Source organism: Corythoichthys intestinalis, chromosome 3, assembly GCF_030265065.1.
Source record: "Corythoichthys intestinalis isolate RoL2023-P3 chromosome 3, ASM3026506v1, whole genome shotgun sequence".
NCBI lineage: Eukaryota > Metazoa > Chordata > Actinopteri > Syngnathiformes > Syngnathidae > Corythoichthys > Corythoichthys intestinalis.
The window spans coordinates 43,194,846-43,210,944 of record NC_080397.1 but is presented as its reverse complement, the minus strand read 5'-3'; the positions used below and the strand labels follow the sequence as shown (position 1 = coordinate 43,210,944).

Sequence of the window (16,099 nt, the reverse complement as noted above, 5' to 3'; positions counted from 1 at the left end):
ATTTCCTCAATGCTTTCACTACATATTCTAATAAGGTCCTATGCTCGTGCTCACCATCCTATATAAAGTGTACCTTATATATAATAAGCAGCACCCTATTTAATACTTGCGGTGCAATGTTAGCACCGTTTTCAAAGGATTACTGTCTATTCAACTAAGACAATGCCCTATGCAGCTTAGTCATCATCATTCATGTTAAAAATATGAAAAGTAATAATTTACAAAAAGGAGTAATAAACAATGGTACAATAGTAGAATGTTGCTAGATATTTTTTTAAAGCTATTTTAACAGTATATTTTTATAAATGTAAGATTCCTGTGTCAAATGTATCAATACTGTTGTGCATTTTGTATCAATACTTTCTGGGGAAATAAACCAAGACATTTGATATTGTAGACAATGGTCGCTATTAGATAAAAGAAAACAACTCAATAATAGGCCCTGATTTTAAATCAATGTTGTATTTTCTGCACGTGCAAATGTGTTTTGAAATTGAAATGAAAGTTACACTAGTTGACAGAGTAAGATTGGGGTGAAGAGAAAATACTGTTCTTTAGGGAGTATTCCCACTGAGAATAATAGGTGCAGCACAGTGCCGGCACCAGGCTCTTCCCTGGAACGTGACAGTCAGCTTAATTGCAGCTTTTAGGATCATTACTGCTCCCATGTGAATGTCAAAATGGACAAGGCTAGCGGGCCTTTGACAAACAGGCAACCACCTCCCGCCACCCTGCAGTCACAAGGAGAGGTCCCATATCCAAGGGAAAAATACAGACCTTGTTTTCTCTCTTCTTTTCTTCAAATCTCAAAGAGGAGAATAAACCGTATTCTTTTCCATTTTGAAACACAACACAAAAACACAAAAGCAGCTGTTGAATAATGTGTTTACGAAGAGTAATGCTATAAATTATATTCTAGAGAGTCTTATGCAAGGAATGGAAATTAAAATAAGCTGAGCCCGAGTGGATGAAGATAATTTCGTTTTTGGTAAATAATACATTAATTGGTGCGTTTCAAATACACACGTGGGGGGGGCTGCATGGTGCCGCGCCACAGCCCTCTCTCTCTTCCACCTCCAACCTTTGTGACTCTAGTTGTCATGGCTGCGAATGCCTCATGACAGATTTGCTAGTTAAGGAGCCCATTCATCATTTGAGAGGAGAAGCTTGCATCCAACTCAACAGCTGGAGAAAAGTGGCTCTTCAAGAGCCTTGGCCTCATCCCTACAATCATCAAATGAGGTCTTCCATTGAGCATCATTGCTCACAGTGTGGAATATAATGTAAAGTACTCTTTTTCTAAAAGCCCTGTCAAAAGTCTTTAGTTGCCATCCGGCTGTCATTGATGCCCATCCTTTTACTTTTAAAACAACTCGCAAATCTTTATTTTCTCAAAGATAACCTTGCTGCTGTCTGTAGCGCCTTCGTTTATTTGATTGGAAGATTTGTTGCTAAATTCAATTTCAGTCTTTCCATATTCTGATATGATAATAGGCAATTTCATTCATTCACACTGTTTAAACATTCTAAATCAAGAAAAAACAAAGGCAAACTGGTCAAAGGGCGTCATTATGAAATGTTAATTTGTTGCAAATAACTGATGTTAGTTCTGTTTTATTATGAACATCTGTTGAGTCATTGGGGAAAAAATGGCCATCATGGGTTTGTGATATGTGTATCACGTAAGAGCCTTTTAAACCATTTTCTAGTCAAGCTTGTTTTGGTTTGCAGTGTTTGTGCCGATTTCCCCGCTGACCCTGGGCACACAAACCCCACCTTTCAAAACAAGGAAGGTCAACACTCTCAGGTGTTATGCCTGTCTAAGTGCTTTAAAGCCAAGTATGTTATCCTTGTCACCTGGAGAGATGCTGCGATGGTAGCAAAGGATGGAGGTTAAAACCTAACGCATCAGTCGGAGTGTTTTTAATCCAAAGCTGATGCGTTTTGTAGTGTTGCAGCATTGCCTTGTTTTGCACGTTCATTGCCATAGAGTTGTACTCAAGCTGCCTGATCTGTCACCTCAATCCGAACAGCACAAATGAAGGGAAAAGCAAATGTCCACTTGGTATACATATCAAAACACTGTTGAAAAATGTTGGCAAAAAAAAAAATCAATGCTTACTTTGTCAAGAAAAAGAAGACAAGGACTAAGAACCCACAGGATGTGTGGTCAGTGTACAGCATCCGTGAAAAGTGTGCCCCAGTGCAACAGGTAATGAAATGACATTGTGAATAAGAGGCTAAGGGACCAAAATTATCTTACCTCGATGGATACCGCAGTCCTATATACTCAGTGCCCCATCTTTGATGGTCTGCAGCAGCCTTCTGACCCTCATCCAAAGGCCAACAAACAACATATCCTTTGCCGTCAGACCTTGCTTTCTCAATTTTATCTGCTCAAGCGTTATCTACACCAAGTAAATATGTTATCATTAAATAATCTATCTAAACTCTGAAGTGTCTGAAAAGAGAGAACTATGGGGCCGTTTACATGGTGACTTCGAGAATACGAAAAATGGCAAATTTGCATTTGCATTTGCATCTCCATTTGAACAATGTCGCGATTCCGCATGAAAACGATGTAGTATTCATGCCAGGCCCCAGGGGGCAGTGCAGATTTACTGGGCGACAGAGAATGATGCACTTCGACCCCATCAAGCTCCCTCAGCCCGGAAAAAAAATATGCCCGCCCACTCGAAACAATGTCATTTTTCTTTTGCTCAAAAAGGCACAAATATTGAAACGTTCAACATATTTAATCTAAAAACATTATTAAAACAGTAAATTAAAGCCGACATTCCGCCATATTTGCTGTTTTTAATGTTTAGTAGCACCGCTGCGCACGCCCAATCTGACGTGTACGAGTGCTGAAGTTAACGACGTGGTCTCGCGCCGCAGGAGCCTTTGATATGCATGCCGAGGAAGCCCCCCTCAACCCCCCGCAATCGGATTCTTCCACTTTGGAGGCAGGATTCAGAATTTTTCGTCTTCGCCTTCCGTTTTCGCCGACGCCATATGCACGCGAGGCGAGTCCGCAACTCAGTCATTGCGTCTTTGTGTCGCAGAGTCGCCATGTAAACTGCCCCTATGTTTTACTTCTTACTGTACCTGTAGCCAATCTGAGAACTTACTGTCGAGTCATGAACATTGACCTTGAGGCAGGGGAAGCCTGCAGTTTTTTACATGTTGTCATCTGAAGTCACAAGCCCTTTTCACAAACATATCCCGGTAAATTCCCATGTAAAGTGACGCGGGATTTACTCGCATCATTGCTTTCACGCATGAAGAGATATCCCGGGAATGACGCGGGTTGGACACTTTCACAGACTTGTCCCGTGTTGCCCACTGGCGTGCGCTCTCTGCATGGGGAGGGCTGCTGGCACGATTTTGCCTTATTGGCCCGTATATAAGACAATGTTTTTTGCATTGAAATAAGACTGAAAAAGTCGTCTTATATTCGTAGTCTAGACATTGTACCCATTCACGACGCTAGATGGCGCCATATATCATTGAAGCGATGTTCTGTCATGACAGATCTCAGCTTTTCTCAAGTTTAACCAGTTTGCATTATTTTATTGCAATGTTTTTCCTTATTCAGATTTGTTTCAAGACTACCGTTACAGTTAGACTTCACTATGATGGTTAATGCAGTTATTGCAATTTTGTTGTTTTATCGCAATAGATTGGTTTATTTACATTTCAAAAACCAGAAGCCATTCATTTATAAATGTGATTGCACTTTAGTTTACATATTTAAATGTTCAGATATTGAGATTTGAATGAGGCAAATAACATGCTTTTTCTCTGAAATATGTTGTGAAAATCATTTGTTTCAGATGTACTGTAATTATTTTCTGTATAAAAATTAATTTGGTGTTCAAAATGTCTTCTTTCAAACTTGAGTCTTAAAAAAGAGAGGGTCATCTTATAATCAGGGCCGTCTTATATTCGGGCCAATACGGTATAACCCGGACATTATGTTATTTTTGGTCGGCATTGGCTGTCACAGTGTGAGTCATATCATGTTTTGTTAGAAAGCCAGTTGTGAGACCATTCCCGACATCGTAACTGCAGCCAATTCAAGCTCATCAAGACTGTATTTAAGCCCAGGCGATCCAAGAGAAGGGTGCCGAGATAATAAGTTGCTGGGCGCCATTCGACACCTTATACCCTCGAATTCTGTGCATTTGTTAGCTTGTTCGTCTACTGCCCCTGTTTTGAAATCCCCTACGTTGTGCTGGTATTTGAGTGTATTTATTTTGTTGTCTTATCGGCTCTCTGCCTACCGCTTAGGTTCGTATTATTGATCCCCCTCATTGATCCACCTACTGTCAAGGACCCATTGTGTTATTCCCCCTTTTCTGCAATCGCGTGCATTTTTGTTTGTATTTAATAAACTCTTGAATGCATCCCTCCGTTGTTTTTTGCTTTGAGATACAACTTTGTTTCCGCAGTTGCGTACCCTAACATCAGCAACAAAATAAACCAAACATTGCCAAAGATGGACAATGGACTCTATTCCTCAGCTCTACGATCCAGTAGTAATTTAATTTCATTATGTTTTTAGTTTAATTTAGCTATTTCCAGCCTGCTATGTTGATAATTGCGATGTTTGTTTACCGCTTTTAATCTTACTGCGAAGAAAGAGGAAGTGACGATCGGCTCACCATGATATTTACGTCATCAGCCAATGTGCTGTGACTCTGTAATTTAACGCTTGCTTTCACATACGCCTCATCCCCGGAAAGTCCCAAACATCATACTAAGACGCGACCAGTTAAATGTCCGCATAATCTCCGTGTCAGTCGACCCGGGAAATTGCTTTCACATACAAGGCCTGCCCGTTTAATTCCTGGGATTTAAACGCTGTTTAGGTTTATGTGAAAGGGGCTACAGATGAGTTGTCGCTGTGCTCCTACAGTCATTTTTGTAGGTTGGCCACTCACTGTTTTTCCCATGTTTTCCTCAATTGTGGATAACAGCTCTCCTTGTGGTTTGCTTGAGTCGCAGTTCCAAATCAAAGATTTGATTTTCTTTTTTTGGTCTGTTCATTAATTTCTTTTGGTTTGGGCATTTTGTTGACGCATTATGAGTCATTTTGACCGACTTCATGTTGTCAGACATGTTCTATTTGAAAGATTCATTATTTGAACATCACTGGAGATAATCAGGCTTCATAGTGGTCAGTGAAAATGAACTCAGCTGTCCAAAAAATGTGATTAGCCAGAGTTAATTCCTGATTTAGCAAGCCGGCAATTACTTTTTCACAGTTGATGGGGTAGCTTTGAATTGTTTTTTTGTTTTTGTTTTTTTGCCTTGGCTATTGAAATCAACATTTAAAAATGTGATTTTTCCCTTTAAATGGCATATCTTTCTCTGATATCAAATGTATAAGGATCCTTATCGTTAAAATTGGGAAACTCTGACCACCCCCGCCCCTCCAGAAAATAACAATTAATTTTTTCACACTCATGTACTCATCAATTTTTTAGAAACCGCGTCAAATCATGGATATCAGCGCTGTTCACTATAAGGAGGTTTTCGCATTGATTGTTTATTGATTGTTCCATGAACATAATTAGTTAATCAACTACTATATATGTATAGCAAATTGATATTGATGTTCTATCAACAATATAATGAAAAACGGTGATGGTGGATCTTATTCAGTAAAGACCTGACTGGTTAACTGCTCGCAGCACATGGGGAAAAAAAGCATTTTTGGAGAATCTCATTGGAGTTTGTTTGTGTTTCTGTTTGTTAGTCTAAGCAGACAAGCATCCTGGTTCACGGAGGATGTCAAACAGACGGAGGGTGCCATTGTGATTTTGGAAGGGTAAGCACTTCTATTCATATGACTGACTAAAGTGTTGAAAATGAATTCCTGTATCTTAACATCTTCTTTGGCTCATGGAACACACCTTCACAAAGCTTTAAATAAACAAATTTGTTGAGAGCGGTCGTACAACTACAGTTGTACAATTTACTCTTATTTTATGTCAAAGTCATTTCTGGGAAACAGGTCATGTCTTCAATGGTAAAACCCGTGGCAAATCATTTTTTCAGGTGGAAAATACCTCTAACAATCACACAAAGATACTTCAAAATGCGGGTTTCATAGATGGTTATCAAATCTGTTCAGTGTCAGCAAAACTTGCAAGCTGCTCAGTGGGGACGGAAATTTGAATTATTAACCCCTATGGCTACGTGTGTGTTGGGTGGGGGATGATGGTTACTGCGCAGACACTCATCTCTTAGCAATCCTTCCTCTATGCTGTACGTTGTATGCTGTCTATCTTTTGACTTTGGTGATTAATTTCATTCTGATTTTTTTCTTTTAGTGTGGTGTTTCTTTTAAAAGGTCAGATTTTTTTTTTTTTTTTTTTAAGTGTATCTTATAGGTGTTTTTTTCATCACTGAAATTACACATTTTTTTTTACTTAATATGGATGTCATTGAGAAAATTTGAGTCAACTTAGCAGGTTTCTTTGTGTTGGGCTAATAGTTAAAAACTTAAAATATACAAACATTGATTCTGTGATTTTAGTATCAATATGTTCTGAGCATATGTTTTAACACCTAATGGCTCTTTAATTTTTCATGTAAATTATAATTGTCTGAATGAAGAATTTCGTGTATCATGATGCAATCTATGAATAAACAGAAGGTTTTATGTGGTGGATAGCACATTTGCTGTGGGACGCACAGACTTAAAGTTTTTTGATTTTCTGATATGTTTAGAAAGTAGAATGAAACAATAAACATGATTAAAAAATAAATAAATAAATAAATAAAAAAGAGCTCCGTTTCACCGGCAGAATCTACTTCAAATACAGTACTTTGTGCTTTCTCTTAATTGAATTCAACTTAACACATGTCTGTAAATTATTCGTTTAAAAACAACGAAGGAAATGAAATGGTAAGGATTTACAATAGTTGACATTATCGTCTTTACTTCCATTCAATATAAATAACATTAGAAAAACAACAACAAACAGGACAAAACCCAGATAATTAAGTGGTCGAAATAAGTGAGCCATGATTGAAAACAGACCTGTCATTTACTTTGTGGCAAAGAGATCAGTGCCTGGATCGATCCATTTATTTTAAGAGCACCCCCTCACAAAAAAATAATAATAATAATAATAATAAATAAAATAAAATAAAATTACAAAAAACACTTTTGTCTTCAAAAGGTTTTTTTTCCCCAGTTCATATAGTTTTCTATATAGTCCTGCATGTTAAAATATCAACCCCTTACCCCCCAAAATGCGTGGCATTTGCCTGAGTGGATCAAAACTCTACGTGTCCCAATCAATAAATATGATTAACTGAAATAAATAAAACATGTATATTTCAATAGATTCATAAATAAGCATTATAATTCGGGATGTTATTGTCAGAAACAAGAAAAGAAAGTTTCAATCGTGAATTCCAAAACGTCTCTGATGAAGAGCTCACCCAATTTTCTAATTGAGAATAGGGGAGATGCGCTCTGCATATTTTTGAGAATACATATCACAATTAGTGTGAGAAGGGGGGGAAAAAAAGACCAATCGTCCTTTTACTTCAATTAAGAAAATTACACAAAACGTGGCAATTTTGTCGACAATAAATAATAAATATTATTTTCCACGGAAACAAAGAGCTAATGTCTATATAACTCATTCATGAGCAGGTATACACATCTTTGGAAAAGAAAACCATTTTCTCGGGCGAGCCGAACTCACGCATGTGTCGCACGCAAATGTCCCGCGAAGCTTGTGGCGAAATAGAGGTATACCTTGTTGAAAATGCTTTTTCATGGGGCATGAGTGGAATTGTAGAATTTAATGAAGAAAAACAAGGTGGTTTTCCTCGAGAGGGAATGGCGATTAACCGATTTTAAGAAAAACGTTCTCGAAGTTGGGATTTATTTCGTCTCCCACTGAAAGGTCCAAAGTCTTAACGAAGCCCGGTTTGAGTCTTCTCTTTTGGCAAAAAAAAAAAAAAAAAAAAAAGCAGCATCGGTTTGAGTGCTGCAAACGTCTCTCTTCTGCGTGGATTCAAGAACTGGGCGACGATGGTAAAATCCCATGATTGTCTTCACAGTGTCAAAAAACACAACCCGGCGGGTTGTTCGGTGCAGTCCAGAGGTCATGAGATGAACATGAGGAGGGTCAGTCCGTCCAAACAGTATTGCGCTCAGGCCTCGATGGGACTGGACACCATGCTGTTCGGTGTGTCTGGAAGCTGAGATGACATGGACGCTACCTCGCTGCCAGTGGAGTTGGAACCTGGGCCACCCTCTGAAAAACTAACCTGCGGAAACAAGCAGGGGTCAGGATCGTCCATTCAAATGATTATAATAATCATCACTTTAAAAAAAAAAAAAAAAAAGTTCTTCCAATGCTGTCAGCGTCTTTGAATGGCTATCACTTATAGGAATAATAAAGTTTGTATATAGACACAACTGATAAAAATCATTACAATCACATTTGTAAATAAATAAATACAAATACAAATAAAGACAATTTCCACATTCATAAAAAAAATATTTTGACCAACTGTTATTTATTCATGGTGTTTGTCATGGACATGCTTTAGTTGTTGCTTTAGGACAGGGGTCAGAAACCCAAAATGTTGAAAGAGCCATATTGGACCCAAAAAAACAAAAGCAAAAATGTCTGGAGCCGCAAAAAATTAAAATCCTTATAATGAAGGCAACACATGCTGTATGTATCTATATTAGCCTACAATCAAAATGACTAAGTTGGCTACAAATACATAGTAAGCCTTCATGATTATTCCTATAGCGACGTCGCTACTCTGGTTTACGATGCCGCCTCAAGTTTAACTTCATTACAATATTAATGAATTATAATCATCTTTATTCTCCTACAGAAACCATATTAAAACAAAAAATATACAGTATTTCCCACCCCCATCTTTTGCATTTACAAACATTTTTGAAAAAGTTCCAGGAGGCTATAGAGCTGCGCTAATGAGCCGCATGCGGCTCTAGAGCCACGGGTTGCTGACTGCAGCTTTAGGACCACATTTTTCTCAGGTCAGCATTTTCTATCAATCAACACGTTTTTTCTACGTTTTTTCGTCTACAAGTATTTTTGATTTAAATAAGGGGTAATTAACTCATAATCAACTTTAGGAGGTTCAGAACAGCTTGTATTTAAAAGAATTAACTGAATAAAAAACCTGAGGGTTGGTTAAAATATACATTAATATGGGGTTCATTTGTGGAATTGTCAACACATTCAAACCAATGTGACCCCCACCCCCATCACCACCATTTTTTTCTAAAGAAAAAGCTGCTTTGAATAATTCATCTAATATTTGTGGCCTGAATGGGTGTCCATTATTTAGGGGTGTTTAAATTCGTCTGACTGGGCATTAAACGAAACAACAACAACAACAAAAAACAATGGACACACTGAAAAAAAAATTGGTGGATTTAAATGATAAAATCATTGTAACAATTTGCACTTACTTTTATTAAGTAAATTTTACTGCTTGCAATATTAAGAACAGTTTACAAGCAGTAAAATGTACTTAATAGAAGTGAGTGCAAATTGTTACAATGATTTTTATCAATTAAAACCACCAGTTATTTTTTTCAACATTTTACTGCTTGTAAACTGTACTTAATATTGCAAGCAGTAAAATTTACTTAATAAAAATAATTGCAAATTGTTACAATTTTATCAAGTAAATCCACCAGCTATCTTTTTTCAGTGCAATAACTCAGATATTAACAACACATACATTTAGAAGTTATTATTTTTTAGAAATAATAAATTAACCCTTTAATACCTGCAAAATGAAGCAATTATCAGAGAATTCCAAAATTTGAAAAATGAGATCTTATTGAAACCTTTTTTTTTTTTTTCAAATTTGTAAAAAGAAATGTCAAAATGAATATGTGTAATAAGCGCTCTAATATCTATAACCCTTGCTAAATCCTGTTTAATTTTCTCATGGAACCTGCAGATGCATGTGTTGACTTGCATCCATCATTGTTTTTGTTTTGTTTTTTTTGTATCAAAAAGAAATGTCAAAATTCTGAATTAGTCTCAAAATCATGAAAATGTAGGTGTGTCAAATGTGATACGTTTGGCAATAAAGGGTTAAACGAATGATCTAATGCGATAGATATCTCACGCGACGCACCAGTTGCTGAAACGCGGGCTGGTCGATGTCGCTCTGCAGAGCAAAGTCGCTGAGGACCTTCCAGGGCGGCTGGTAGCTCTGCACCTCCACCGGGTTGGCTTGGATGCCGCCGTCGTGCCGCTCCGGACTGGCCGCCACCATCGGGGTGCCTGTCATTCCCTGGATATTCTGCAAAAATTAGGGATGCTCAGCTCAAAGGACGTTCACTGCATGGGGGGTCTCGCGTAGTGACTGCATGTGTGTGAGAGGTTACTACAGGGTGTGGTTATGCTTGTTAGTGTGTGCGCGTGTGAGCTGTGCACAGGGGAGAGTTACCGGAAATTAATCATCCGTCAGTCAAAACAATCAATAAACACACAAACAAATAAAGTCAGTCGGAGCTATAGAGTAGCAAGCTGCCACTTTACCGTTTTGTCATTTGGCTGCTGTTGCTGAAGCTGCTTCATCAGAATGCTCCTCTTCTTATCTTTGCAGCGCTTGTTCTGGAACCAGACCCGGATGACGCGCGGGCTAAGGCCCGTCATCTCCACCAGCTGCTCCTTCATCAGAGCGTCGGGCCTCGGGTTGGCGTTGTAGCAAGTTCGCAACGTGTGGAGCTGCTTCTCATTTAGTACTGTCCGAACCCGAGTCGTCTTCTCGGGCTGTTTGTGGATGTGGGGCCGAAGTGCAGACTGCCGTGCGGAGATGGGTTCTGCTGTGAGAACGGGCGGGTTAAGAAACCCAAAGAAGGATCTGTCAGTTCACTCTAAAAATAGTTGGGTTGAAAATTCCTGAATATGACTTCAGTTTAACCTGCTTAGACAGGAACCGTCTACCACTTGGGGGATTTGACATCACCCACGCCCGATTTGGGGGGCAAAAGAAGACCAATAAAGACATGCAAAACCCGATTTTGTAACACTGATAAAAGAGAACATACAACTTAATTAATACCCCAAAATTTGGGTTATTCAACTATTTTAGTGTTATTTGACCAACTCAGCCATGCAGCTATAAGTACAAGTATTCCGAAAAAAAAACTGACAATTTAGTCCTGATGTAAGTTCAGTGAAACACATTTGGGTTGTTTACACATTATTATCTTGGGATAATTTGACCGAAAACATCGTTATTTGCAAAAAAAAAAAAAAAAAAAAAAAAGTGGGTCAAAATAACTTTACTAATAGTTTTAGAGTGCAAAATGAAAACTTTTAACTATATATGCTCAAGACTAGAAAGTTGTCTCGCCATACGTAGTCATGCAGTTGATTTATTTGCAAATTGTATATAGCTGATTATTTTATTCGAACAACACAAGGGCATTTAAGGCATCTCACCTAATAAAGGTGGAACTTCCCTTGCTCGGTTCCATAACTTGTTCAACACCACCCATTTACTGATCATCATTAAGGTCGAGGGTGTGCTGGAGCTTATCCCAAATGACTTGGGTGAGAGAAAGCAGATTCACCTATATGTGCAGATTTATATTTCTTAGATGTTTTTAACCCTTTATTGCCAAAGGTATCACATTTGATACACCTAAAATTTCACGATTTTGAGACTAATTCAGAATTTTGAAATTTCTTTTTGAAAAAAAATAATGGATGCAAGTCAACACATGCATCTGCAGGTTCCATGAGGGAAAAAAAAACAGGATTTAGCAACGGTTATAGTTATTAAAGCACTTATTACACACATTCATTTTGACTTTTCTTTTTATAAATTTGGAAAAAAAAAAAAAAAAAAGGTTTTATTAGGACCCTATTTTTCAAATTTTGGGATTCTCTGATAATTGCTTCATGTTGCAGGTATTTAACGGTTAAATGTCTTTTTTATTTGTATTTATTTTAAACGAACTTAACATTCCTGCTCAGTCGAGAAATGTTTGGGTTAAAAGAAATATTTTGATTTTTGTTCATGGATGAACAGTAATTTTGTTTTCACCATTTTTAATCCTTATTCGTGGATTTTTAATATTTGTGGTCAGGCTCATTTCCCCCAAAGCGGGGGTTGGGGGTATTTGTTTTCCAAACCATAAATCTATAATTATCACGAGTGAGTGCAAACATCACATACAAACACCTTCACGTGCATTTTCTTGTTACCATGCACGAGACCCTAAAGGTACTTCATGTACTGCCATTCTCAGTTCGGTTAAATTGAAAGTCAAAATGAGCGCTGCTGTCATCTATAATTAAATCAACACGTCTCAGTGACATCACACCAACAAAAGAAAACGATCGGAACTGGCACGGTACCCCCAGACCTTAACAAGCAGATACTTGGGTATCTCCAGCAGTGTCTTCCGAGCGGACTTTACCTGCCATTTGCAGCGGCCTGGCGGGGTGCAGTGGACTGAGCGGGTCTCCGTGGCCCAGTGTGGCCCGCTCCACCACGTCGTGGTCGGCCCGGCAGAAAAGGCCGTCTTCGCGCAAAGCGAATTCGTCACCCGGGATGAGCTGCCTGCTGCAGGCCACGCAGCGGAAACATTCGATGTGATAGACTTTGGATCGGGCCCTCATTACAAAGTCGTTCTTGCTGAAACCGATGTTGCACTTTGCGCATTTAATCCCGTATAATCTGCGGGACAAAAAGCAAACAAATAATTATGATATACTTGTCTTTTTTTTTTGTTGTTTTTTTTTTTGCATCAACATATTATTTATTAGTGGTAGTAATTTCGTTGTCTAGGGAAGACATTTTTTTTTAAAAATCACACATTTCCTCAAAATAAATCAGTTATTGTAAATGGATTTTTAAATATTGCACTAATTTCAATTTATGGCTGGCGCCTGGTCCGACCCCGATGCTCTATACCTGATATAGTCCCGTTTACAGTACGTTTTGCCGTCCCGGACGAAGCACGTGCATGACTCGTCCAAGTATTGACTGCACTCGGCGCATTTGAGACAGGCGGCATGCCACTCCAAATCCGGGGAGACCCGCAGGATGTACTGGTCGTGGATCTGGTTTCCACAGCCCACACACAGAGACACCAGCCGTTTTTCTAGAAGACAATTAATGATCATGATGAGTAATTAAGCGTTAGTAATATGAATTTTTATTATAAATATATTAAAGAATGTCAGTATAAAGTCATAACCAACTATTTAAAAAAACATATATACATAATTGAGTTAAGCAACTTACTTTTCGGTGGATCCCCCATGTCTCCCATGGTGATAAAGTAAGGCGATGTTAGGTCCACTGTCAAGCTGGCTGCAAAGCCTGCACGCCTTGATGTGTCTTCTGCTGTCGGGGCAGGGGGGGCTCCGAGAGGGAGTGTGTGTGTGAAACCCTGATGCTGGTGGGACTGACGTAGGACGGCAGCACGTCATCTGCATGCCCAGCTGATTGGCTCTGCGAAGTGTGGGCACCCTCCACCCCCACCACCACAGTGGCACACTTATTGGTCTAAATAATGTGTTTGTCAGATTTTCTTATTTGGTGTGTATTCTACACCAAATGCAACAGGAATGGGCCTTGTTTAGTCGTTTCTTTCACTTTTTGAAGGGGAGCGCGTTGAAGGTCCAATCTATTGTGATGGGCGATCAGAACGAGACAGAAGTGGACTTTGGCAAGTGACAGGACCGTGACAAGCACGCACGCGTGCACGCAATTACAGAAAATCAAACACGCCCTCTTGTGTTGGTAACCTACTCAAACCAATAACATCTCAGCAGGAGAGCCATTCGGGCACTGTTTGGTCTTCTCACTACTATTTAGTTATCTAAAATCAGAAAAGCAACTGATTGTTTTGGAATTTGGTTTTAACCCAAGCAGAATGGGAGGAAATGACGCCTCCACTCCCATAATTTTGTTTTGCTTGATAGCAACCATGAACCAAAAACTAAACCAATACACAATTCTTCATTACACAATGATTGAAAGGAAAATAACGTGTTGTTGAAGTGATTTGACACAAGTTTACCAGACCAATGTGTTCATTGTGGGCGTGACTGAGTTGAAACAATGCGGCGGAGCAGGCAGTGGTGAAAGCATCATGCTTTAAGCATGTTCTCCATGTCACCCATTTGTCTTAGGCCGATTACAATAAGGCTTGAAAACACGTGTGTCTGATATAACATGGATCGCCACGGTGGTCTTCTAATGGGTAACTGACAAAATGATGAATAAATAAATAAAATCATGATGCCAAGCCCTCAAAAAAAAAAAGTAAAATGACAGCAAGAAAGAATCGATACATTGATTGAGAACAACACCCTACAACAACATGCTGTACCTCATCAGGTTACATATTAGACCACAGAGCATCAATTTATTGGTTCTAGAGTATCTCTGTTGTGCTAAAAGGTACACATGCAGTACATTTTAGTCCAACCTTAACCACCCCAAAAGGTTATGCTGATTTTGAGAGGAAACTGCCTTGATTGTTTTCGTACCTTGTTGGGTGAAAACTCTTTGGACAGCATCAATCAATCAATTTGAAATATTATTGTCAAATTTCCAGAGAGTGAAATGCCAGTGTATGATTTTTTTTTACCCCCAATTGGGAGGGTAGCTAGTAGTATATTATATACACTAGTAGTATACACTGGGAGCCAAAAGTAGTGGCACCCCTGTAATTCTGTCAGATAATGCTCAATTTCTGCCAGAAAATGATTGCAATTACAAATTCTTTGGTAGTAATATCTTCATTGATATTGCTTGCAATGAAAAAACACAAAAGAGAATGGAAAAACAATTTAAATCATTATCAATTTACACAAAACTCTAAAAATGGGCTGGACAAAAGTATTGGCACCCTTTGAAAAATCATGTGATGCTTCTCTAATTTGTGTAATAAACAGCACCTCTTACTTACCTGTGGCCCATAACAGGTGGTGGCAATAACTAAATTACACTTGCAGCCAGTTAAAATGGATTAAAGTTGACGCAACCTCTGTCCTGTGTCCTTGTGTGTACCAAATTGAGCATGGAGAAAAGAAAGAAGACCAAAGAACTGTCTGAGGACTTGAGAAGCAAAATTGTGAGGAAGCATGGGCAATTTCAAGGCTACAAGTCCATCTCCAAAGACCTGAATGTTGCTGTGTCTACCGTGCGCAGTGTCATCAATAAGTGTAAAGCCCAGGGCACTGTGGCTAACCTCCCGAGATGTGGACAGAAAAGAATAATTGACTAGGGGTTTCAACGTAAGCTTGTGCGGATCGTGGATAAAGAACCTTAAATAACATCCAAACAAGTTCAAGCTGTCCTGCAGTCCGAGGGTACAACAGCGTTAATCCGTACTATCCGTCAGCAAAGGGACTCTATGGTAGGGTACCCAGGAAGACCCCACTTGTAACCCAGAGACATAAAAAAGCCAGGCTGGAGTTTGCCAAAACTTACCTGAGAAAGCCAAAAACGTTTTGGAAGAATGTTCTCTGGTAAGATGAGACAAAAGTAGAGCTTTTTCGGAAAAAGCATCAACATAGAGTTTACAAGAATAAAAACAAGACCTTTAAAGAACAGAACACGGCCCCACAGTCAAACATGGAGGTGGTTCCCTGATGTTTTGGGGTTGCTTTGTTGCCTCTGGCACTGGACTGCTTGACCGTGTACATGGCATTTATGAAGTCTGAAGACTACCAACAAATTTTGCACCACAATGTAGGGCCCAGTGTGACAAAGCTGGGTCTCACATAGAGGTCATTGGTCTCCCAGCAGGACAATGACCCAAAAAACACTTCAAAAAGCACTAGAAAATTATTCGAGAGAAAGCACTGAAGACTTCTAAAGTGGCCAGCAATGAGTCCAGACCTGAATCTCATAGAACACCTGTGGAGAGATCTGAAAATGGCAGTTTAGGGAAGGCACCCTTCAAATCTCAGAGACCTGGAGCAGTTGGCCAAAGAAGAATGATCTAAAATTCCAGCAGTAGCATTGTAACAATCTCAGTGATGGATACCGTAAGTGATTGTTCGCAGTTATTTTGTCTAAAGGTTGTGCTACC

At 39.0% G+C, this 16,099-nt stretch overlaps 1 protein-coding gene across 2 annotated transcripts; it reads right to left on the bottom strand.

Moving 5' to 3' along the window:
- Positions 1-6,724: 6,724 nt before the first annotated feature.
- isl1a (ISL LIM homeobox 1a) lies at positions 6,725-13,636 on the bottom strand. 2 transcript variants are annotated; one of them, XM_057830881.1, is made up of 6 exons: positions 13,297-13,636; positions 12,964-13,153; positions 12,467-12,726; positions 10,575-10,861; positions 10,168-10,335; positions 6,725-8,301 (listed from the first exon to the last, which is right to left on the bottom strand). In XM_057830881.1, exons 1-6 carry the CDS (start codon positions 13,322-13,324, stop codon positions 8,185-8,187), a joined length of 1,050 nt encoding a protein of 349 aa, XP_057686864.1. In that variant the 5' UTR covers positions 13,325-13,636; the 3' UTR covers positions 6,725-8,184. The 2 variants fall into 2 exon arrangements, with proteins under 2 accessions (XP_057686864.1, XP_057686865.1); XM_057830882.1 differs by having other exon boundaries at positions 10,575-10,858; positions 13,297-13,629.
- Between the last annotated feature and the right edge of the window lie 2,463 nt (positions 13,637-16,099).

What these genes read in the sequence shown, in the direction of transcription:
- isl1a (XM_057830881.1), bottom strand. Translation starts at nt 13,324, where the DNA reads ATGGGAGACATGGGGGATCCACCGAAAA. An exon ending in TGTAAACGGGACTATATCAG is followed by an intron (nt 12,727 to 12,963) that starts GTATAGAGCATC and finishes TTTGTCCCGCAG; the next exon opens with ATTATACGGGATTAAATGCG. An exon ending in AGCAGCCAAATGACAAAACG is followed by an intron (nt 10,336 to 10,574) that starts GTAAAGTGGCAG and finishes TAATTTTTGCAG; the next exon opens with AATATCCAGGGAATGACAGG.